At 31.7% G+C, this 26,617-nt stretch overlaps 1 protein-coding gene across 4 annotated transcripts in view; it reads right to left on the reverse strand.

Moving 5' to 3' along the window:
* Nucleotides 1–26,617, reverse strand: part of LOC148621907 (C-myc promoter-binding protein-like) — a 51,502-nt gene that overhangs the window by 20,766 nt on the left and 4,119 nt on the right. For all 4 annotated transcript variants that reach the window (XM_088576750.1, XM_088576751.1, XM_088576748.1 and 1 more), the window contains exons 2-23: nt 25,322–25,434; nt 16,973–17,270; nt 16,117–16,306; nt 15,698–15,754; nt 15,016–15,085; nt 14,571–14,740; nt 13,852–14,096; nt 13,582–13,648; nt 12,690–12,745; nt 11,093–11,237; nt 9,912–10,005; nt 9,037–9,118; nt 8,328–8,370; nt 7,843–7,983; nt 7,213–7,354; nt 6,191–6,336; nt 5,408–5,463; nt 2,369–2,431; nt 1,837–1,978; nt 1,241–1,281; nt 915–1,059; nt 238–366 (exon numbers count right to left, since the gene is read on the reverse strand). In XM_088576750.1, coding sequence (XP_088432876.1) covers nt 238–366; nt 915–1,059; nt 1,241–1,281; nt 1,837–1,978; nt 2,369–2,431; nt 5,408–5,463; nt 6,191–6,336; nt 7,213–7,354; nt 7,843–7,983; nt 8,328–8,370; nt 9,037–9,118; nt 9,912–10,005; nt 11,093–11,237; nt 12,690–12,745; nt 13,582–13,648; nt 13,852–14,096; nt 14,571–14,740; nt 15,016–15,085; nt 15,698–15,754; nt 16,117–16,306; nt 16,973–17,268 — 2,520 coding nt within the window. In that variant the 5' untranslated portion in view covers nt 17,269–17,270; nt 25,322–25,434. The remainder of the gene's footprint in view (nt 1–237; nt 367–914; nt 1,060–1,240; nt 1,282–1,836; nt 1,979–2,368; nt 2,432–5,407; nt 5,464–6,190; nt 6,337–7,212; nt 7,355–7,842; nt 7,984–8,327; nt 8,371–9,036; nt 9,119–9,911; nt 10,006–11,092; nt 11,238–12,689; nt 12,746–13,581; nt 13,649–13,851; nt 14,097–14,570; nt 14,741–15,015; nt 15,086–15,697; nt 15,755–16,116; nt 16,307–16,972; nt 17,271–25,321; nt 25,435–26,617) is intronic.

Consider the following 26,617-nt stretch of genomic DNA (forward strand, 5'->3'; position numbering starts at 1 on the left):
TTTATAAATCATACTATATTTCAACAGATGTAGGGTAAAAGGACATGGATAAATTGGCTGACACAAATGTACATAGAGGCAGTCGTAAAACTTATAATCACCAACTGCTATAAAGCATGGACTGAAAAAAACATGTCCAATCAGGACTTACAAATTGGTTTTGAAATAAATACTGAATTAGATTAATATGTCATAGTAGACATTATTTGACTAAATAATAAAATGCCATTATCTTACTTTATTATAATATCCATATGTTATTGCATTAGGTTGTACACCAGCTCTTTTCATCTGGTATAGAACTTTAACAGCCATCACAGGCATGTTGTGTTGACCACACAACTGTAACATTACCCGATAACAAACCTACAATATAGAAAAAACTCATATAAAATATGTAATTTACTTGTACGTCATTCCACTAAACTTATATGAAAGCATTAAACCCATTTAATTAGGTTAACGGTTACATAAAAGTTTTGCCAAATACATAAAGATTAATACTGAAAAATTAAGTTTTAGCTTTACAATAATCCCCCAATAATAAAGCAGGTTCTTGACAATTAAGCATTTCAATGAAAGGTATCAAGTAAAACTTATCAGAATTTCAATCCTCTTCAAAAATGGAAATATATGCTTTTATTAAAAGAAGATGGATAATTGTGTTTTTGACAAGTTTACATTCATTGAATTGTTCTAACACTGACAAAATAATCCACTGAAAATATTATTCAGTAGTACTAAATGATACATCAAATCAGGCCATTAATTTTCTTTGTCTGTTCACATAGTGAAGTATGTTGTTGGGGCAGTGGGTAACCAGATTCATCCAATCTGATTATTTTATTGGTTCTAATTCAAAGTTCATCGACATGAAAGCAATTTTAATTCAACAAAATTGCAGAAACCCTTACTTCATCAGGAGGCTGTAGTTTGGCTAACTGCATCTTTTGCAAGACATCATAGGCAACTTTCATTGCATTCTCTGTAGTGTCACTCATGTCAAGAAAAGCTGGTAGGTGTATAAACCATAAACTGTAACAGTGACTTAACAAACACCTGAAAATAACAAAAATGTTATGTATTGAGTCGTTAACATATAAGTTTTGGTAAACTTTTAAAATTACATTTTGGTACAAGTAATACTGGAAAGAAATAGACATAAAACTTCTTCATTTCAGTTTTACTTGTTATCATGACAGATTTGTCTGTGTACTAAACAATTACAATAAAAACTCACTTTGCCCACAGCATAGCATTTGTTGCATACTGTTGTGCCATCTAAAATAAAACAAGATTTATATAAATATCAATGATAATACTAATATGCTAAGGAAAGGTTTGCAAAAAAAGAAATTTCCATTTCATATGCATAATGAAAGAACAAAAAGATACTATCTAATAACTTTTCCACAAATGATCATTGGTAAGTACTTGTATCTTTCAGTTGGATAAACAGAATAAGTATAGATTTACTTTCATTAAAAGTTACAGAGCAAAAGAAAAAACTGTTACTAATCTAAATGAATGGATAAAGATTTCATCAACATACATGTACTATAAATTAAGAAATTATTACTATCTTTTCATTATTGTGAAAAATGTGACCGACTTGAAATTGCAATACAGCTATAAAAAAAAACTGCATTATGGAACTTTTATCATTTTGATGTGGAAATTTTCTAAAAAAAAAAAAAAAAAAAAAAAAAAAATTACTAAAACCTATTTTCTACTAAAGTGACAAAACTACAATAATTCATACATTCAATAATTTCTGAATTTACAGGACATAATCATTGAGTTTAGTTTTTTTTTCTTTTGCTGAGAAAGTCCTACCTTTTGTGAGGATCGTATCTCCTGTTTTGATCGTCTAGATATAGGACTGTTAGGACAGTTAGGACCCTTTGTAGGAACTGTTAACTCAGAACCTGCCTTTTTCAGAAATAGTTCAGGTTTAAGTGTTGGGAAACCATTGTAACTGTAAAATAAATTTTAAAGATTTCAAATGACTGTTTACTGTACCTACAATTTTTTTTATCATCAATCAGCCTAACTGACACAATTTTTGAAGTAGATACTTCAAGGATGACTGTGACTTCCTTGTTTACGACCCTTTCAATGGTTTCAGTGAAGAATTTTAAAGAAAGTTAAGACGAATGATGATCATTAAGGTAGTAATAGAGCCTTTGGTAAAATGCCTGAAAAGAAGAATAAAATAAATGTAATTTTCATGATTTTGGAATCTTGTATAAATCTTGATAAAGCGAGCGGTACAGCAACCATCTCTGTCATAAAATGTCTTTATAAAGTTAAGAACTGTGATTCAGTAATTATGATTATCTTAGGGAAAAAAGTGACAATGGCATACCTGTATGTGGCACCTTCAGGTAACCCTATTGGCTCTGGAGGCATTATGTATACTGTTCTCTCACTGAAATGTAACAAATGTCAAGTCAAGAAAATAGAACACACTTCACATGAGCCCCCACCTCATTTGTTAGTAGAGATTTTTTTTTTTTTAGTAAGGCCAACATTTTTTTATAATCTGTTTTAGGGACCACCAACCTTGTATTAAGCCAAAACTAAAATAAAAATAAAAGTACGTGAATGTCGTTTTATTTTTGTAAATTCCGCCAACTCCTGGAATATTTGCGAGAAAATCCCATGCTTAAAATAAAAGAAAATAGATAGCAAGTTTTCATTGGACAAGTAAAAAAGAAGCGACTAATCATCTTATCTAGAAAACACTCCTATCGAACCACTAAGAGGTAAGATTATCCTGTACGGAAAAATTAAAGGAATCACATTTATATACTGTACTGGGTAAACATCTTGCCTATAATTACCACTTTATCTGGCTTGGACAGCTGATGATTACTGGTCATAATAATAAATGTACATATCATCATTGTAAACAACACAGACCTTATTAAATTTAACTATCAAATTACATAAACCAAAGATTGATGGACAACACTACACATCTTAGCTGCAGCTTTTTATTACGATAATTTCACCTACCAATAAAACCATCATCGAAACATATTATATCAGTAAGATGCTGACATCCAGTCATACCTAGGACACAATACAAATGTGATTCTCCAACTAATAACCATAACTGATCAGTTACAATTAGATTAAATGTGGCGTGGGTTCTGAAGTATTTACCTAGACAAAAATATGTTGAAGGGTCGAAATGTTCACAAATGACTTAAAATACACATTCAAAACACTTTGGTAATGTAGCCAAAAACTTGGAAAGGGGTACAAATGTATCTACACATCAAACATATTTTATACATCTTCTTTTCAAAAGTTAAAATTTGTGTGTATTCTCTATTTCATTGTGAAAACAGTATCAATCAGTCTTTTAATAATTGTAGAAGTGAAAAGTGTATTTAAATTGGGTATCAAAGTATCAAAAGCTTTTACTTTTCGCACAATTAGAATATAGCATAAAAAAAAAAAAAAAAAAAAAATCAATTTTATTTTTATTTTTTCCATCGACTCGCCTAGATTTTGACTTTCATTTTTATTTTTATTAGCTCCCCTCGACCCACTTTTTATTGAAAAAAATCCTGTAAAACAGATTATAAAAAAAAGTTGGCCTAAATCAAATGTGTCTGTAAGACACTAATGATGCCCCCGCTCACTAGATTTGCCAAATTAGGAACATGTTTATTTTTGTATGAAGACATGGTTTGCAGATTCAGAAATCCTTACAAGACATGTGATACTCATGGTCTGGAGATCAATTTGGGGATCAAAAATTCCTAAATATATGCATATCTACATATTGTATCCTGGCCACATTGTGTCATGAAATTCTGTTTGGTAATGTCAGACTAGTTGTGATGAGAAAAAGAGGACCAATGGACGTATTAATGGACACACAAAATATGTTAATACCCCCCATAACAAATCCCTAACTTCGTTGCTTAGGATATATTTCTGAAAAAAAAATAACAAAGTCTATCACCCAGTTCCATAATATTTCATGAAAATCAAGATCCTATGACCTTGCACACCATCATTATGTGTAGAAACATCCTGCAAAAAATATTTAAGATGAAGAGATAGCCATATAGCCCTATTTTTGATGAAAATGACTAAGTTTTAAACTTTCACCAATTTCTGTAATATTTCATGAAAATCAAAATCCTTTGACTCTGCACACTATCATCATGTGTAGAAATATCCTGTAAAATATTTTAGATATAGTTCAAAAACTGTATGAGGAGATAGCCGGACAAGCCATGATCCATATATTTCTGAGTAAAATGACAATGTGTAACTATCACCAATTTCCGTAATATTTCACGAAAATCAAAATCCTTTGGCCCTGCACACCTTCATCATGTGTAGAAATGTCCTGTAAAATATTTTAGATGTAGTTCAAAAACTGTACAAGGAGATTGCCAGACAAGCCATATAGCTCTATTTCTGAGTAAAATGAGTAAGTGTACCTATCAACAATTTCCGTAATATTTCACGAAAAATCAATATCCTTTGGCTTTGCACACCTTCATCATGTGTATAAATATCCTGTAAAATATTTTAGATGAAGTTCAAAAACTGTACAAGGAGATAGCCAGACGGACGGATGAACAGACAGATGTACACGGGTAAATTAATATGCCCCCCTCCCCCCACAGTTTGTCATAGGGGCATAAAAATAACACCGCATAGAAATGCTTCTCAAAGTATAGAGAGTACAGTGGTCATTTTTTGGGCAATTTTCTATTTAAATTGTATCTAAATTACAAAAGATGTTGAGGTAGACCCATAATTCTGTGGCGATGTACCACTGAGTCTGAAATGAGCTAACTTAACCACTCACGGAGAAGTTTAAAGATGAGGGTCGAGGACAGGCAGATGTGGTTTACCTTTTTTGCTGCCATTGGGTGAAATAAGCAGAAAGTAAATATCAACAAAGAAAAAAATGGTAAAAAAATCAAATTCAATCAGAATAATGTTTTAACAGTTAATTTCATAGTATTGAGACAGGACTTTTAATACTTATGTCAATATTAAAGTAAGAAGAAACATCAAAATATAGTTTTCAGTGAACAAAAATACCTTTTTTTGTTTTCAATTCATCATGATTTAATTTGATTTGTAACAAAATTTCTGGTTGGTTGGTTCTCTTTGAGCAAACCAAGTTATTTTGTATAACCTGGCTTGGTACTATGATGGTGTTAACATTGATTGGTCTACACTTCGTGATTCAAATAATCCCAAAGTACACTTTTTAAGCATGCATGCTGCAGTGAAACATTTTTACTTCTGTAAGTGAACATGGTAAGTATAGTTTTCATGTATATTTAAAGAATTTTTTTTAATTCCACCCAACTTGTTTCTTATTACTTTAATTATTCCACCTAAACTAGATTTTAATTCTCACCTGCTCTGTGATGGATCAATCTCTATCAGTTTTGGTTCATCCTGAGCTTCAACAACCTTAAATATAATAAATACAGTTATGTCATTCACTGTAACATAAGCTTACTCAAAGTTGCATAGCAATGCTCCATATAATTTAACTTTGCTGAAATAAAACAAAGTTTGGACCCTAATTTGGACCTCCATGTAGACCAAATCTGAAAACAGGGTCCAAAATCCAGGTCCTTATTATACAGATTCAGTATATCAAAGATCTCAAAGAATTAGACTTCTCACAATACCCATTATCAGCAATTTATACCAAGTTTTTTACAAATGCTTGGTTTTTTGTCCCTTTTAAATTTTTTCCTAAATATGTCTGACCCAATATCACCAAAATCAATCCCAACTTTTGTGTTACAGTTTTATAGAAATTCATTCACTATACCCAATTTATTGCACAAAAACAACAACTGGACGAGATCGACAACAGTGTCATACTAGTTAGGGCTGTATTTTTTTTTTGTGGTCACTATATTGCTTTAACATATTAAAATTCAAAATGGTTCTGAGAAAAACAATAATTATTTTCTTTCTGAACTCTAAATACCTGAGCTGTTCATACTGCAGACATATGACTATTAAATGCTTGCGTAGTGAGATTCTAAACTTCAAAAATAATCAGTTATACTTTTGTTAGTGACATAGACCATGCAAGTCAGTATTAAATGTAACATTAATACCACTGAGCAAACTTTCCGGGACAATAATCTATGTACACTACTGTATAGGTGGTAACACTTACCTTTTCAGCACATTCATCAAAGAAAGCTAGACTTGCATCATTTACAGAAACAAAGGATCGCTCTTCAATAAATCTGATAAAAGTCTGTGTTTTGGTCAAATTCTGGAAAAACTTGGCATTAGCTTTTTCTCTGCTTTTCAAAAAACCTTAAATGAAAGATTAAAACTTTAAAATTTAAAACCATGAATACTTCTTTAAGTAGGCAATAATGCATTGTAAATTTAAATTATCCACACATTTCCATATAAAATGACAACTTGTACATTGATACCTGTTTAATCTTTATTGCTTTAGAGGTGAAGTTGAGGCAAGCTTCTGTCTGCTTTACATATCTCAAAAACTGGATATTAAGAATCTAACACCTGTGTGAGTGCAAAATGGGGAAATCTCAGACACCTGATGGTAAGACTTAATCTTTTTCTAACGAAGCTCTACCAAGTTAGAGAACTATTATATCTTACCCAAGGGTGTCTGAGATTTCGTAATCTTGCATGAGAAAAACTGGTGTTAAAATTTTTTTCTCACTACGAGTTTGTTTTCAGATTAAATGTATGAATTGGAACAACACACTTTAACAGTTAATCATGACATATCAATGTGGCCAATGATATGTCAAGACCAGGTGTAAAATATAAGTTACTTTAAAACAGTCACAGGATATAAACCAACAGCAAGAAAAATCAATTACTTGTTTTTTCTGGATGAAACAATTATTTAAAAAGAATTTTCAAAAACATATTGGTAAGATATTACCATTCACTAACTCTTTTATCTAATTGCGCCATTTTTTGTGGGAAAGCACACATGTTCTGTCTCAACTCATGGGCAAGATAAGGAATCTCACACAGCTAAAAATAGGAATTTTCTGGTCTCTTTAGTGTGGAAAAAAAGGAATTTTATCCCATGATTGTTTACAAAGGTATCTTGATTTAGTTTATAAATGTTTCATGGTAGTTTATAATGTAATAACAAGTTAAATCTCCTGATTTAAAGGTTTTAATGTATATTGTAATGGGCCTTACTTTGCATGTCAAATAATGAGGTGACATCTGTGGTAGCCAGGGTTGGTGCTCTGGTAATAGGTTTTAGGTAATTCCTATATCCCTTCAATATACTAGCCATAAATCTTAGAAATGCTTCCTGGATTCTCAACTCCATTGATGTCTGTAAGGATAACAGAATAATCTACAGTTAGAGACAAGTTCAATGTATAAAATGTACAACATCAATCAGCTATAGTAATATCTTGATAAAAAAAACAAATTTAATTTGAAATATAAATCAGCCAGCATGAGAAATGTTGAACAGTAGCAAATTTACTATAGAATAACTGATCAAGATAAAAGAGACCAAAACGAAATACCTAGAAAGAATAGTAAAAGAAAAGCAGTTAACTTCAGGTATAGTTCTCTATAATTCTATTCCCTTAACTTATCAGTCACATGATGAACTTTCTTAGGTAGTTATCTAAACAATGGATAGGGATTTTGAAACTTTCTAACAGACATAAATTTATATTTGATTTCCTATGAAATCATAAAAAGTTTAAAGTCTTCTTTTTCAATTAAATGCTTAAAGCAGTTAAATGTCATTCAAACAAGAGAAGACCAAGAGTATTCCCTACATTCAGTATATTAATCACTGTATAATACCTCTTTTCTTTTCATTCTCAGGTCATGTTCCATTGGAGCAAGTTCTAGTGTAATTTCATCCACAACATGTGTACCAACACGGGTAGCACATAGCTCATCAAACAATTTGTGTAGTGTATCCTGAAGAACTCGGGATGGCTTCTAAAATTAAAATTTAAGTCACATAATAAAAAAAAACCATAATAATGATCTTGACAACATGAGAAATTAAATTATTTGTTACATGCTATTAAAAATGCATGAAACAAATCCAGTTAAAGAAAATCTAGCAGCTCCTGTGCAAAATGTCTGGGTCTGATTTTGCTGAAAATTAAATTTATGGTACTAAACAACTGAACAAAGTTTTTTTTTTAAAAATTAATTGTTCCATTCTATGTGATCATCTGGAACCCTCATGGGATGTACAGACGACCATGCAACTTTTTGGAAGGCATTACGTAATAACACACTTCATGTGGCAGGGTATAAAAATTAATTAATAATACCTTTGGCAAATTCCTGTAGTTCATATTTTTCTTATCATCTGGCCTGTAAATAGAGGTAAGTATTAATAGTTGTATCAAAATAGATATACAAACTAACATCATTAATTTGTTCAATTGATAAAAAAAAAAAAAAAAAAAATCACACAAAATGACTCCATGAAAAATTCAGTGTTTTCACATTTCGAATGTACATCAGATTACAGATAGAAACACTCAAATTGTATGGAAATTGAAGAAGTAACTACTGTGGAGAAATTCATGGTGTAGGAGTGAATGCTGTGTCATAATATTTCATGCAAACTTTGTAATGTATTGTATTCAATATGAGGCAGTTGTAATTGGCAAGAAGACAAAGATGAATATATTAGTATTTTAAAATCGTGCCTTTTACTGCTTTACATCAAAATAGAATTTATATGTCTTCACATTTTAAAAAAAAAATTGGAAGATGTGAGCAACAAATAGATAAACAATATGAATTTGTTAAAGACATGAAACTACAAATTAAGAAAAGATCCTTACTCAGAATTACAGATTAACCTCCGTCAGACTGAAATCAGACTCACGGTGCTTCTAAGGTCAAAAGTGAAATTTGTATTGATTACCATTATGAGAACTTTGTCCTGTATAAATAAACCTAGTTGTGTTTTACATAGATGAAAGTTGAATAATGATGACCACTAAGAATTCTACACTGAAATCAACTTACAGGCTGATGGTTATTGTATCTAAATCTACACAAACCACATCAGGTGGAGGGTCGTACAGGTCAAAATACCTGGAATCTATACCTGTAATAAAGGAAATACCTTACACTGTTTTTGAGTTCAACAATATAAATAAGAACACATTTAATCCAATTTTACAACCCAAGTAAGTTTTTTTTACAGAATATTCTTTAAAATATTGAAATCTCTTAGGAGGATCTTTTAAACTGAAATCACAGCACATTGATGACTTGATGGATCAAAGAAATCTAAGGAAGTCATAAATTAAAATTCATTCAATGATTGATTGATTGTTGGGGTTTAACGCCCGAGCAGCAATATTTCAGCTATCTTCAGGCAATGAACATGAAATGATGATGAAATAAAAAAAAATGGGATGGGACACAAGGATAATGGGGTGGACAAATTTTGATTGCCACTGGAAATAGGGAAAGGTGAGTAGGGTCGGGCAATTAAGCCTCCTGTGGCAGAGCCCTATGGTTCCTACTCTGGGAGAATACCACAGTAGGGTTCTTTAACATGCGAAGAATGTGGCATCTTTCCCAACACGGTGCACCACTGTGGTTTGCGGTCAGGTTTTCCGTATTTTAGTCTGACAACCCCAGCATGTAACACGCCAGAGGTACCCCATTCCACCACCTGGGGCACACAACCCAGTTGCTCTGTGGGCAGAGCACCCTAGCCCCCGGCTAGGGTTCTGAGCACTATTTAGTTGCCTTTTACGACAAGCTTAGTGCTGCTGCAGGCCTATTCTTTTGACAACCAGACCTGCAGCACGGGGCAAATTCATTCAAACATCAGATACACTTTCAATCATTTACATCTATATCATTTGACACAGCACACAAGAACTTACCCACAACAAATGGAACAGGAGCACTTAGGACGTAAGATAATCCTAGTGGACAAAGTGGAATGTATGGACACTGCCAGTGTAGAGGAAAAATCATCTGAAAAATTCAAATGGAAATTAAAATATATTTTGTGTCATTTATAATACACTTTAAGCTATTAAAAAGGAGTTGCTGATACAAAATGAATACCACTTCCATTTACCATATTTTGGTGTGTTGAGTGCGCATTTATGTATTGTGCGCAGTGCAATTTTGAAGGTCTTAACAGTTTTTTTAGACTTAGGTTGCAGTAAAATTTTGTGAGACAAAAAAAAAATCGATATTTCGCACTTAATTGGTCAATTTATTTACCTTGATGCAGTATTTCCTATGAAAATGTGAAGGAAAGAAACTTCTATGCAGACTAAAACATCATAATAATTTCAATTTCGAAGTATGATAAAATTGACACAGGATGTATGAAATGGCTTACAAAACAAAATCTAAAGTCGGGAAAATTGGACATTTCCGGTTGTGGTTGTAACTCAAATTTCACAATTTTTCATTTAAAACATACTTTTAAGAAAGAAAATTGTAAGAAACAATCAAAATAAGTATCAGAATAATCACTTTCTGCTGTAAAGGCATTTTTATAAGGAGGGTTTGACAAAAAAGGAATTAATTACTTTTTGGTTTTTAGTTGTTTCATATTAATTTCTAACCATGCTTTTTAAGAAAAAATATTATACAACCTTTGTTTGAAACATATTATTAAGTCATTTGAACATTATTTGAAGAAAATGTCACCAAAAATTTAATACTGAAAGATATATATGATGATAAGAGAAAATTTCTTTCAGTAACATTTTACTTCCAGTTTGTTTGTTTACATTACGCAATGTCTTTTCACGTACCAAAATCTTTAATTTTGTGGCCAATTCTTGTGTATTGATGTATATTATTCACCCCTATGTTCTGGAAATAATTTCTATGTAAAAATATTCCCATAATACACACCAAAATACGGTATATGAGTCATTAGTTTCCCTACTTAACGCTCTAAATGCATTTGGATTAAAAATCATAATAACAAATACACAAATAGCATTAATAAATAATCATTTCCTGAAAGTTTAAAAAAAACATCCATCAAGCGGTATGGAGAAATTAAGAACTAGTTTTGAAACACTATAAACCAACATACATTGATAACAGCTTCAGCAACTCCAGTTAATACAGCTGGTCTCAGTGAATGAATTAAAACTTTGTGTTCATGAAGTATATACAACAACAAACTCATACAGTGCTCAGGTCCTAAGTTCTTTAACATAGTGATGAAGGATGCACCACTGAAATGATATAAAATTAATTAATAATATTGGAGTTATAGTAAAGAATTAAACAACCTCAGTGAGCTCGCTCACATACCCCATGCATCTTCATATTGGACTCTCAAATAAAAGTATTTGAAACAAGCATTCTGACAGTATTGCTGATGCAATACAGTGTCCCCTTTCGGCCTTTGAACTCATTGCCTTTATGAGATTTTTTTTATATATGTGAACTAACAATGGATGGTGTTATTTTTTAACAATCAAGAGAACATAACTCTTGAACAGCAAAAGCAAATTTCATCAAAATCAAACCTGAGCTACATTTTACATTAGATAATAACATTTTTGCATTACAGAAAGCTGCATAAAGACATTCTCTTTCTATCACCTGGAAAGTTGAAAAAAACTTTGTTATTATGAATTAAAGGGCAAATAACTCTAGAATGACAGCAGCAATTTGCATCAAAATGATTTAATTTGTAACTTGTCATGATAAGACTATATACAAACTATGAAATCAATTGGATGAGGCATTACAAAAAAAAGTCCGGAAAACATAAAATTTCATTTAATTTTCTATGTCCAAGGGCCATAACTTCTGTAAAAATCATTCAACCGTAACATCATTCGAACGTAACTTATAACTTGTCATGATAAGACTATATACAAAATATGAAATCAATTGGATGAGGCATTCCAAAAAAAAGTCTGGAAAACCAAGTGTGACTGACGGACTGACTGACAGACTGACTGAGTGCAAACCTAAGTCCCCTTCGGCATTGGCCGAAAGGGGACAAAAAAAAAAGAAAGTTCAAAGGACCTTGATACATAGAATATCTCAACAAAACATAAACTTGATCTGTAACTCAGCATGGTTCATTGTAGACTTACATACCAAAAAATCAGATCAATATCTGCCAGCTTTTAGAAAAAAATCTGGAAACTTATGATGGACAGACCGACAGGTAAAAAATTTCGTTGTGTGAGGTATTATAAAGCATAGGCTCCAAAATAAGTGTATATTTTGATTAGAGAACAATATTACAGCTAGGTACACAAAACAAAACCCCAAAAGAAGTAACGAATCAACAAATAAAATATCCACATTTTTCAAGAAATCTAAACCCAGCTTTCAGTATATTTTTTAGACTGATATGTCAATCTTTTTCACAAACTTGTGGTAGATTTCACAAAAAAATCTCAAATGTAAAATTAGTCGTAAGTTATGACATCACAATACTTTGATCTACTATGACGTCATGACCTATGACTAAAGTTTTTTGTGAAAAGGACACGTCTTTAAGTGATCTTCTAAGTGAAAGTAAATCATGGTCATATAAGACAGGTGGTCTCTATACACAGGTACAATTTACATAGAATGTACTGTACAAGAATATTTCAATCATTATCATTTTAAGACAGTTCTTTACTGAATACATGTGGTTGCTAAGAGTGTAATAACATTACCTCTGAGGCAATGGTGAATCTTCAGGCATGGATAATATAATGGCTTCATGGCTCAGCTGAAAGATGTTAAAAAAATTAACATATGAAATAATTAAAGAACCTTACTGAACACACTCACATACCCCACGCGTCCCCATGTTGGATACTCAAGTAAAGAGACATACATGTAGAAGGACCCCAATAAAAAAAGGAATAAGAGTGTTTTTTAGGCTTTAGACATTCATCTTCTAACTAAATTCTGTTACTCAGAATGGGAATGGTAGTTTCAAACAGACTGAGATTTCTTTGAGTTTAAGTCAATCCAAAGTAAATATCATCGTAGCAGAACAAAACGTACACTTGACCTGTAACTAATCATGGTGAACTTGTATCCCAAAAATCATACCATAAAGTGTTTAAAAAAAAAAAAGTCTGGAAAACTGTTATTTCTGTGAATTTTGCTAAGTTCAAGGCCGTAATTTCGGTAAAATTCATCCGAGCGTAACGAAAATTATACTTGACCTGTAACTTATCATGGTGAACTTATATACCAAAAATCATGTCAATATCTGCGAGAGTTCAGAAAAAAAGTCCGGAAAACTGAAAATTTCCTAACAGACGGACTGACTGACGGGTCAAAAGCATTATACCCTTCGCAACTTTGTTGTATGGGGTATAATTAATGAAATACAGCAAATTAAAAAGAAAAACAAAGATACAGCAATTTAATATTTCATTTCAGAAGAACCCCAAGCTACCTTAGAATATCAAGTTATAAAAATATGCACAACTCCTCATTACTGCCTGCTGACTTTCATATTTTTTCAAATAGTTTGAAAGAGTGTTTCTTTCCTAGTATACATGACTATTTTTTGTAACTTAATTTTGAAATAAACACTTTACACAAACATACTTGAACAAGAATATTAGGTCTCTGTGGTGAAGGATATGGTACATCATACATAAAATGGGAAATGTGTCTGAAAGTAAAAAAAAAAATCATGATTATGTGGAAATTATATTCATACTATTTATTTGCAGAAGTTGCTAGATGACAAAGCTAAATAAATTAAAACTTCCAAATACATAAGCTTTTGAAAAATGAATTTTTAAACTATAATGATTTTTCTCTCTGACTTAATCTCTTATATTAACACAGTAATTAATGCAGCTGGTAACTAACCTTTCAAGTGGAACAGAATGAGGCCCTGTTATAGAATTTCTATACAGGTATGTCAGAAACAATCTGAAAGCATCAAAGAATGGCCAGTGTGATAACAAACATATACACTTGTTAGAATGGACAGTTTTTAGAATCCGATATTGTTCTCTAATATGCTTGTTTTTTAGTCCTAAATGCCTCATCTGAAGATCTGACAACTTTTCTTCTTTAAATTCTTCATAAAACTGCACAGCAGCACCATAAACCTGTAAAAATAAAATGCATGTAATTCAAACCCTTTCAAGTTTGACTTTCTAAAGACTATTTAAACTATTAACTCTATTCAAAACATGATTTCTTCCATCGTATTATATTGAATATATCCTAGAATCTCCCTGCAATAGCTTACATTTAATATATTTTCGTATATGTTCAATGTTGGTTTTAATATAAGGATTTCCTGTACAAATGTGGAAGATAATATTTGCCTCATAAAGCTTTTGCTTTTACCTTATTTCAAAAGGCAAATAGCAACCATGTTGAAGGCAAGAATATGAATTTAAGTTGTTTTTTTTTGCACTGATGACTAGAGATGTCTTATGGATAATTATGTTTGGGTAAAAATGTTAAGGTACTTTTACATCAAACCTTATGTTTAAATGTCCACCAATCAAAGGGACAGAAAAATAAAACAAGCTTCAACAGCCATTTTTAAAACTGATTTGCCACTGCATTCCTACCTTTTCTCCAGCAGCTCCAGTCAAAACAAATGTAGAAAACACAGGAAGAGGGTGTTGTGCCTTGGCAGACCAACACTCTATAGATGCTCCCATTGGTAAACAAAACATAGGCACAGACTCTGGCAGTGGGAAACTTTCATAATCTTCTACAGGGTATCTGTCTAGTATAGCTATAAAATAATAAGAAAAGATTCCAATGCTAATAAAGGGGAGGAACTAAATTGGTTGAGGTCAAAGCAAGTTCACTAAACAGACCTTTTTACATCTTTTACGAATTTTCTGTTATCTTGATGGTTTTCTCTGGAAACAAGAAAATCGATTTAACCATTTAACCATCATGTAAAAACACACACTGTTCACTATTTAACTATCATTCCAATTTTTCTAGTAGTGGTATAATTAAAGTACGACGTCTTACTACTAAATCATTTTGTATTTTATCTACCTGGTTTGTAAGCTAAAATATCAGCTTTAGTAACTGCTTTCTTGTAGCAAATAAAGACATCTGAACCAATCTGTAAAAAAAAAAACAAAAAACAAATACTGTGAAAGCACTTTTATTCATGGATACCAACGTTCGTGGATTATTGAAGTAACACAAGTTCATGGATTCTTGAATTTGTGGTTTTGAGGTTTTCAGGATACACATCAATAGGAATCTTCTTTTCGTTGGAAACCAAATTTCATGGTTTGGTTTACCCACGAAAACCACAAAAATTGGTACCCCACAAATAATAGTACTTTCAAAGTAATCAAAATACATTATAGCTATAAAGAAAATCAGTCATACTTAAACTAACAATGTTATATGAAAGTCTACGATCATTTTGTTTTTTATGAAAGTGTTAGAAGAAAAAATTTAATACCATTTTACACTACAGACATGAAAATATTACTAACGACCTTTGACATTGACAATAAATTGGTTACTCAATTTTCCTAATTTTGAAAGTGTACTAAGTTTCATTCAAATTCATTGAAGGATGTTGATGCCAGAGTGATAAAAAAAGTGAAATTTAAGGATGGTATCATAAATGTATGTCCTTTGCAACTTTCTTGGCAAAGGGATACCTAAATGGTTTTATTTCCCATTACAACCAAAATTCAGTTTAGTAATAAATACCTACCATAGCTTTGTTCAAGTTTTTCTCTATACAGTGGTAGGCATGAGGAGGATTCTCATTCTGAAATTAAATACACAATGGACTAAATACACAGACATGATTTTACTAAGTCAACAATATCAGAAATTGACAAATATGAAAGAAAATATACAGTAAAAATAGAAACAAAGCAGTAAAATCTGGATTTGAAAAATTATACTTCCAATTTAAATTAGAAAAAAATCGTGTCTGATTACAACATTAACAATCATTGACAACTATTTAAAGAGCAGAACAGTTCTATTCCTTCAAATCAATGTCTATGAATAACATCTTTAAATAAAATAAAGATCAAGTATCAATAAAATATATCATTTTGTAGATGATTTTTACATCAGCCACATACATTAGTAATTTTGATTGTTTTTCTATCTTGTACAAACCTTATTTGACAATATAACACAGATATCAACAACAGATAGTGTATCACTAGCTGCTTCCTCTTTAGCTCTTCGGAATGTGATGTAAATTCTACCATTATTAGTATTGTTCACATTTGCGGGACTACCCCAGGCTGTAGTGTGGACTACTTCACATCCTGGCATCAGTCTCTCCTTGCCTTCATATAGGACTCTGTTAAATAGAAGATTTCACATCACAGTATACACAGGGATGATTTTATGAGGACAACAAAGTGGAAAATGGCAAAATCACAAGTAAATATACAGTAAAAAAAGAATCCTAACAGTAAAATCAGGATATGAAATAGCGGAATTCTACTGAAAAGCAGAAAAAAAAACATGTCTGTATACAGGAACCTACAAATGAACTGATATTGAACCAACATAACAATATATTGTAAGTTAAAAAAAATACTGGATAGTGCAAAAACTGCAATTGACTTTCTAAATTAAAAAAAAAAAACTTTTAGTATGGAATAATAAGAATACTAAAACAAAGATTTTCTAAAAATCACTAAAATTAAAATTTCATATTTTATACAAAAATCCAAAATAATTTCTGACTCTTAATTATTAGTCATATTAAAATTTAATAAATATAAAAGAATTAAGTGTTTTTAGAAATACATTGGTATTTTTCAGTTGAAAACACAAATGGTCAAAAGAGATAAAAAAAAAAAAAAAAAAAAGACTTACACAGTTCTTTAAAACCAAAGAGAGCTATACCGCTAAATAGTGCAAACTAACAGCATTGGTAAGAATTTAGTAGATGTTTAAAATAAGCATAAAAAGTATTGCGCTTAGAAAGTAATATAATCTCCTACTAAAACCAACCTACCCAACATCAATAAGTGGAGGCTTTTCTCTGCTCCTCCTATAGCAGATATACATTTCATGGCATCGTAAACTGCCATGGTTGAGATCGGCTGGAAATCCTGATACTGTTTTGGCTATACAGAAGAAATTCTTTGGTACTTTTTCCCCTAATGATTTGTTGATAATACAAATATCAGTGATTGGATCCTGTTTGTATGAAGATTTGATGGCAGCTTCATTAGCAATCTCCTCTAGAGGCAGTGGATTATCAGGTAGACCAACAACTACAAAGTAATCTGCCACCCGTCTCTCATCCATACCTGTAATTATTATACACATCAACATGTGAATATAGGTAGTAATTCTGTACATAACTGAGAAATAGCTCAGATTTCATATAGAAACTATACCCCATATCACAGCATCAAATTTCTTCTGAGACAGAAACTAAAATTAATGAGATTTCCAATTTCTCCAAATAATGGTCCCAGAAATAAGTTATCTACATGAATTTGCTTAATGGTATGTACCATAGAAAACAAGAAAAATGCTCAGAAGTTTTATGTTATGTTCTTGGAAAGTAAAATAAAATACTATGTGGGCACAGCTTGATATTACTGCAGAAGTGAATAATTAACAGTTGTGCCAATGGGACAAGTATAGACGCACCTTTCTAACTTTAAGTCTTAATACAGCTTTGATTTTGATTGTGATTAGACATTTGACACAGGATCAGAGTTTGATTTTCTAAACCCTAATTCTGAAATGGTCCTAAAAACTTTTAAAATCATTCCCAATCTTTCTTCAGAGGAAGGTACTTTGTGGAAGAATTTCAAAGAGATTCATTCCTTTGTACTTACACAGGAATCAGAAAATGCTTGTTTCTGGTCCCTTTGTGGCCCTATCCTTCATAGGCTTAAATCATAACCCCAAAAATCAATCTCAGTCTCCTTTTGAGGTATGGACATCTTGTAGTTCAGTACAATTTAAAAAGATCCATTCACTTTTTCTCAAGTTATTGTTTGAACATTGTTTCTGGGCCTTTTTTTGCCACTAATTCCTAACTGATTTAAGTCATGGCACCTGTAACTAATCCAAACCTATTTAGGTATTATGACACCTTGTAAAATAATGTAGAGATCCAATTCCAATTACTTAAAACCAAGTTACTGTCCAGACATCAGGAATATGCTTGTTTCTGACTCTTCATTTCTAAGTGCTATAAGTTATGACCCCAAAAATCAACCCCAGCCTGACTATTGTCGTATAGAATAGTGTGAAGCAATTTCATAGTTATCCGCATTTTCAACTAGAGTTAAATACATGTAGTTAAATTCTAAGAAATGCTTGTTTTTTTTGGCCCCTTCCCCTCCCCCAACTCCAAATGGTTTGACCATATTGAAAATCCCCAAAATTAATACCAAATACTACTCATGCTACTGAACGAAAAAATGAGTGTCTACAGATGATAATGACAACGATACACACAACAAGAAGGATATTGCCATACCATCTTTTGACCACAATTTTTTTTTGCAGTCCTATACAATGTATAAAAAAAGTCAAATAATTTAACTTTTCAAGTCCCTTTTCATTTCTAGAACAATAAGAAATTGAAGCCAGACATATATCTGAACATCATTTTTAATACTGATTAGATTGAAATACTAATTGCATGCTCATATAAAATCTTTTAAATAAAGTAGACATACAATGACCGAAGAGAAGAACTATTCAACAGTAATTCAATAAAGCAATATTGTGGGTTATAAACAACAGGATATAAAAAAAAACAGTGTCTACAGATAATAATGACAATGATGCACACAATGACAAGGATATTGCCATACCATCATATGACCATAATTTTTTTACAGTCAGATATATAAAAATAGTAAAATAATTTAACATTTCAAGTCCCCTTTCATTTCTTGAACAATCAGAAATTAATGTCAGAAATATATCTGAACATCATTTTTAATATTGATTTGATTGATATACTAATGCCATGCTGTATAAAATCTTTTAAATAAAGTAGACATACAATGACTGAAGAGAAGAACTATTCAGTAGTAATTCAATAAAGCAATATTGTGGGATATAAACAACAGGATCGACAAAGGTCAGATACATCATCTCAGCAATAGAACACAGAATGTTACAATATTGGGTGATGAAACAAGTACAATGTATAACAGTTCTGATCCTAAAATCAATCAAAGCCATTAATTAAATGGTAATCAATCTTCATTACCATAATCCATGAACTTTAACTAGACAGTTTTGCAATGAGTTTCATGTACAGAAATATCAATATACTGTTTACAGGATATAAATGAATAGTCTAGACAACAACAACAAATGAAATATCTCACAGAAAAATGAGGGTGATTGAGCTAAAGTTGTTTTCCTAATAATGTATCATTAGCAGAAATTTATTGCAAAATAGGGTTAAAAGGGAACATAATCTAGATGGGAAATTACAAAAAAACTAGTTATACATGTAACAAATGTTTCATTATTCAAACAGTATGATTTCAGATACTAGAACATGTTTTTGGGATGCATATCCTTTTGAAGAGAAGGCTAACACCTAACAATTTACATCCTGCAAATGCAATTGCAAGAACATAATGCTACATGTCGGTACAAATTTTTTTTTAACTTTTACAACCCTTTTTTGTTGTGCATACTTCTTACACATAAACTTGAGGCCCTTGTATATAAAAATTTACTCATCTGGAGTATTCTGGACATTAAATCTAGTAGATTACACAGCCAAATATGCCACTATGATAGTCATATGATTATTCTATGATTTTTGTACATAAATACTGAGTTGCTAGGGTATGACTACCATGTGATGATCATACATGTACATGTATGTTAACTGAAACATATGTTAATCATATATGTATAACTTAAAATAAAAGATTTTACATTGTTATACAGCCATTCGAGTACCCGGAAGTAAACAATAAAATACAGATCGGTCTTCAGTTTTTAATATGTTCTACATCGGAAATTCCTGTAAAGAAATGAAACCAAACGAGACTTACATACAATGTACTATATTGAAAGCCAAGGTTTTGGTTATCAAAATTTCCTCTTTTAAACCACATACTGAAAAATGGCAGTCCAAAGAAATAGGAAGTTCATATCGGACAGCAACTAAAATCACTTTTGTGTGCCCTATCTATAAAAAAGCCACATACCAAATTTAAATCAGTCCCTCCTTTAAAAGCAGTGAAAATTACAACAAAAAATTAAGACAGATGGACATACACAGCATGTATTATATACACGTATTATGAAGACGTGTACAGCCCTATGTTGGCCGAGACAGCCAAACATCAATAATACAACAACATTATCATTCAAGTCAAATTCTATATTAGTACAAATGGCTCCCTCCCTCATAGATAAAGCTTAAAATCATATTATTTAAACATAGAGTATCACGCAATAAACATGAACATGTTACAGCCATTAAAAGTCACAGTAGATTATCAAGCACTATGCACATTGCAGATAATTTATATTTATTCTTGTAGACTTCAGCACTTGGGTAAGAGAGATACAAATTGAAAAATGAACAAAAATTAAAGTATAACTTCAAAGAAGAAGGGAGAAGTCTGCAACAGACACTGGCGATGTTGCTATTCAGAACAATATTTAATCCTGTGAAACTTTAAAAAGGTACACAGTAAATTTCAGCATATAAAAAAATCTTACAGCCAGCAAATTGAATAGATAATATAATTTCAGGGAATAGAGTTGGCTTTTGATAGAACAGCCATAACATGATGATGCACTGTGAGTACCGGTAGTTAACAGGACAATTGACAAGGAGATTAAACTATCTATTATTCCATTTGTATTATAATCTACATTTGCACCTGTACCAGGATGTCTGACAGAAAAATAATAATCAGATCAAAGTCCAAGTGTTTCAAATGTTTTCATATTAAGACTGCCCAGTGAATTGCCAAGACCCATTTTTGTTTAAGGACTAATTTAAAAAAGGAAGCCTTTGAAGGCTATTTGTCTGCAACAGGATATCTCTAGCTAAACCAATGTTTTGCACATTCATAAGAAATGGTCCTGATTTTTCTTGTGCAGTTTCGGGGAATCTATGCAAAAAATTGATAGTTCTTCAAGCAACCACATGCTGACATTTTTTCTGATCAAAATGGTTTGATCAATGTTACCACAATTATCACATATCGCAACTTTTCTGAGACTGAGACAAGCAAATTAAAAACAAAATAAGTAAAGGAATTAAAAACTTTTTTCAAGAGCTTGCAAGGGTTTAGCACAAACACTAGCTTGTTAGTCAGAGACTAGTAAAATTGTGGTGAGCTATTTGAAATTATGAGAACAAAAGCCTTGTGAGACTAGCTTTTTCTAGAAAGCAAAAGCTCCTTCCTGACATTCTTCCTTAATTTTAATTTGACACGTTTTTCCAGAAATAAGGCCAACTTTTCCTTATAATCTGTTTTACAGGATTTTTTTTTTTTAAATTGGGTCGAGGGGAGCGAATAAAAATAAAAATTTGGATAAACCTAACAGTTTAAGAGATATATGTGAAAAACTACTGTCTGACCCCTATGTTCTATTTTTAGTAACAGCAGCCATGTTTTTTTGACGAATCAAAAATCCCCACACCAGTTCTATGCAGTATACCCCAAGGAACATTCATACCAAGTTTGGTTTCAATTGGTCAAGTAGTGTCAGAGGAGAAGATTTTGGAAAGAAACAACATTAAAAATAGCTAAAAATCGTTGAAAAAGGGCAATAACTCCAACATGGCTTCACGGATTAAATCCAAAATTTGACCAGAGATGGAACTCATCATGCTTAACACTTGTACCCAATCAGAATTCAGTTAAACCTAACGGTTTAGGAGATATATGTGAAAAACTACTGTCTGACCTCTATGTTCTATTTTCAGTAATGGTGGCAATGTGTTTCGACAAATCAAAAATCCCCACATCAGTTCTATGCAGTATACCCCAAGGACCATTCATACCAAATTTGGTTTCAATTAGTGAAGTAGTGTCAGAGCCTCAGGAGAGAAGATTTTGGAAAGAAATAACATTAAAAATAGCAAAAATCGTTGAAAAAGGGCAATAACTCCAACAAGGCTTAATGTATTAAAACCAAAATTTGACCAGAGATAGATTTCATCATGCTGAACACTTTTAGCGTGCACTATACAGTTACATTAAGGCGCACTGTTTCACACACCAAGTTAACCCGGGTCAAATTATGTAAAACTAAAAATTAAAAGTTGAAATTTGGTGGATATATTGTTTAAATGTAGATAAGCATTTATACATAGATGTAATATATGTTATGGTAAACAGGTGTAATTTAAATGAAAAATGGTATCCAGAACGTTTCAGTCCCCTGCCGCATTAGGTTCTCTCCTCAGCATCAGATGGCTGATTTTCAAAATACCTTATTTGGCACGAACTTTTGGGACTAAAATTGTGAGAAAATGAATCGAAAAGGGTCGTATTATTTTTACCTTTTTTCCACCTACTCCATGCATCCTTTCATCCTGTGTTAGTATATAAGCGCCTGATATTTTATAAAGTATAATATTTGGCTGTTAGTTTTGGAAAGGCACCCCTGATTTGTACTAAAACTCAGTAATATTTTTTCTCAGTATGTTACCATGGCTACTGGATTTTATAAGAACAATCACTAAATTACTTATAAATGACTTGAACCTCCACACACCAAGGATTTAAAAAATATACACTTTTTTTATGACAAAACACTAGAAATTTCTGTGTGGTCTGCCTCAAAACAACTTTATTTCAACAAAATGAGACCAAATTTTCAGAAATGACCTAACTGTATTAAACTACCTCACCCAGTCAGAATTCAGCTAAACCTAATGGTTTAGGAGATATATGCGAAAAACTACTGTCTGACCCCTATGTTCTATTTTTAGTAACAGCGGCCATGTTTTTTGACAAATCAAAAATCCCCACATCAGTTCTATGCAGGACACCCCAAGGAACATCCATACCAAGTTTGGTTCTAATTAGTCAAGCAGTTTCAAAGGAGAAGAGTTTTGTATAATTGTTAACGACGACGACGGACACCAAATGATGGCAATATCTCACATGGCCTTTGGCCAGGTGAGCTAAAAATAAAAGTATATGTTTTTCATTTTTATTGTTTTTTGCTATATTCTAAATGTGCGTGAAGTAAAAGCTTTTGATACCAAATTATAATATAAATTTCACTTCTTCAATTATTAAGACTGATTGATACTGTTTTCAGAATTAAACAGAGAATACACACAAATTTTAACTTTTGAAAAGAAGATGTATAAAATATTTTCAATGTGTAGATACATTTGTACCGCTTTCCAAGTTTTTGGCTACATTTCCGGAATGTTTTGAATATGTTTTTCAAGTCATCTGTAAACATTTCGACCCTTCTGACAATATATTTTTGTCTAGGTAAATACATCAGAACCCACGCCACATTTGATTTAATTGTCACTGATCAGTTATGGTTATTAGTTGGAGAATCACATTTGTATTGTGTCCTAGGTATGACTGGATGTCGGCATCTTATTGATATAATGTGTTTTGATAATGGTTTTATTGGTAGGTGAAATGATCTTGATAAAAAGCTGCAGCTAAGATGTGCAGTGTTGTCCATCAATCTTTGGTTTAAGTGATTTGATAGTTAAATTTAAAAAGGTCTGTGTAGTTTACAATGACATGTACATCTATTATAATGACCAGTAATCATCAGCTGTCCAAGCCAGACAAAATGGTAATTATGAGCAAGATGTTTACCCAGTACAGTATATTTATAAATGTGATTCCTTCAATTTATCCATAGAGGATAATCTTATCTCTTGCTGGTTATATAGAAGCATTTTCTAGATAAGGTAATTATTTTGAATTTGCAATTGGCATTGAAATAGTTGGTTACATCAGTATCAATTGCAGAGGTGGAATGTTGGACAACTCTTGCTTTGAAAAATGTAAATAATTTATGTTCAGAACGTTTTTACTGTGTTACGAAATATGTTGAGATTTATTATAGACATAACATTTTAGCTAATATTGCCCGCTGGTCTGTTAGGCAGTGTACGAGAATGTTGTTTGATTAATAAGCACTTATTTCATCATCGTGGAGTTAAAGATATTAATCCCTGTGAAGCATTGTTGTAATGGTCGGCCATTGACCTTCAGTGGTTTTCATTATTCAATGATAAATGTCGAGAGCTTCCGGCAGCTTACTAAAATAAAACGATCGCTGATTGGTTGCTTCTTTTTTACTTGTTAAATGTAAACTTGCGATCTATTTTCTTTTATTTTTAGTATGGGATTTTCTCGCAAATATTCCAGAAGTCGGCGGAATTTACAAAAATAAAACAACATTCATATACTTTTATTTTTATTTTATTTTTGGCTAAAATAGGGTTGGCGGTCCCGTAAAACAGAATATAAAAAAATGTTGGCCTAAAGTCAAGAATCAGGACAAGCAAGCAGGACCGACCACTTTTAAAGACAAAACAGATAAGTTTGAAAGATTCCACTTCCTGCTACTTCAGAGAATTACTTGAGCCCTTTAATCGAAGTTGATTTAATCACTTATTTTCATATTATTTCTTTCATGGAATAATTTGTTTGTTTGTTTGTTGGGGTTTAACGTCCCAGCAGCAATATTTCAGCTATATTTAGACGATCATGGAATAATTAAAAAATTTGGTATTCAACTAATATTCAAATAGCTTAAGAGTGCTCTGGAAGAGATCTTGCATCATACCAAAGAAAGAAGGTAAAATGTTATCTATTTTCCATGGTATTTTTATTGCATTAAAATTGATCTTCTCGATTTTGCACCTTCATTTTTAAAAGTTTGGGCTACCCTCCATTTCTGGGCTTGCTAAATTTCACAGGTCTAGTGCATTTTATATATTACTAGTAGGGTATAAAAGTAAGTAATGAACCTTGCTTGCCCAACACGCTTTTAGTAAAAAAAGCAGGAAGCTTGCAGTTTAAATTTTTGAGTCCCCGCTATCACATTTGAGAATTTTCAACTCCTGAAATTTTTTTACAGACGACAGACAATTGACAATGAAAGCAAAGTGACGACATGAGGTATTTTGGACCTTTGGTCCAGATGAGCTAAAAAAGAATTCTGGTTCTACTTTTTGCAAAAATAATAATTAATTGGAGATAATAAAGAATTCTCAATTATATTTTCTATATCAGGAAGATAAATACATGTACACTGTACATGTAATATTATCCTGATGTTATTCACTAAAAAAAATAAGTATTGTATTTAACCAATATTAATGATAAATTACATAAATAGAAATACTTACTAGTGCTGATGATACATTAGTAATACTCAAAGAACATCTCAAGTTGAATCCTTATATATCCAGCTACTAAGCTAGTATCTTCCTTACATACTTTATTGAGACACAGATAGAATCTACAAAGAGAATAACAATTAAACACTACATGTACACAAATGTATAACAAAACATGCATGTAAATACAAAATACATAGAGGTAGAAATATGGAACCCAGAGACACCTAAAAATAATCTAATATGAGAATGTTCGAAAGTAAGTAAATATTGCAGTTTGATTTCTTAAAAGAATGAAAAGTTTTTCTAAGCACAAAATTGTTAAAGAGTACTGTGTAAGATGCTAATTCAAACAGAGGTCAGACAGTAACTGGCTGTCAACAGTACACTATTTTAAAAGGTTACAAAGCTTTAGTGGTACCAAACACAACAGAAGTTAGAAACACAAGTAAACTTTGTTTCAAATTAGTATCTCCAGTTTTATGCTTACAATGCACAATTTAAATTTCATGGAAATAGTTCTGTTTCAACTCCAGTCATATCAGTCTTAATAATTGACACAATTTTACAAGTCTCCAGACTTAATATTAAAAACTTAAAGTGATAAATAAGATATATACATGTATTAGGTATTGAAATGAATAAATTGCTAATTAACTAACAATAAATTGTTTAAATACCAAGGATATAAATAGTCACATAAATGTAACATCAGACCGAATAGACATTACACCACTGAGAAGTTGGTACCATAATTATGTACATATATATCATTTTCTTGATTAAGAATGAATTGAAACCGACTTTGGCACATCTCAAGCAATTTTCAGACTTGAATATTCCATAATAGTGAGCACTGCAAAGTATAGTACACCCAAAGTGCATAGATTCTCAACTCCCATTTTGGACTCACTTTTTGGAGTGACTCCAGGAAATTCCAAAAAATGTTATAAAAATCCTGGAATGATCTTGGCATACTTCCTCCAAAAGGCAATAAAATAGTCCCAGCTGGGAGTTTTTTATTGCCCTGGTTATCCTGTGAAGTACCACACACATCATGTCTTACCTGTCAGGTGAACATGATTACACGAAACAAGGTAATAAAACACTTGGAGTGACTTAGAAATACTCCCAAAAAGGCACTAAAAAACTCCCACATGGGAGAAATCACTTGGACGATTTTAGGAGTGGACTCTGTAAAACTCTGTGATCCACTGGACACTGCAATAAAAGTAAGAGAATCCTCCCTCTCTGGGTATACTATAGTACATGTATGTCTGAGCTCTAAGGATTTACATTTGTACT

The sequence above is a fragment of the Perna viridis genome, chromosome 3 (genome assembly GCF_037379345.1).
Source record: "Perna viridis isolate PV_CMFRI_1.1 ecotype Kerala chromosome 3, ASM3737934v1, whole genome shotgun sequence".
Taxonomy (NCBI): Eukaryota; Metazoa; Mollusca; class Bivalvia; order Mytilida; family Mytilidae; genus Perna; species Perna viridis.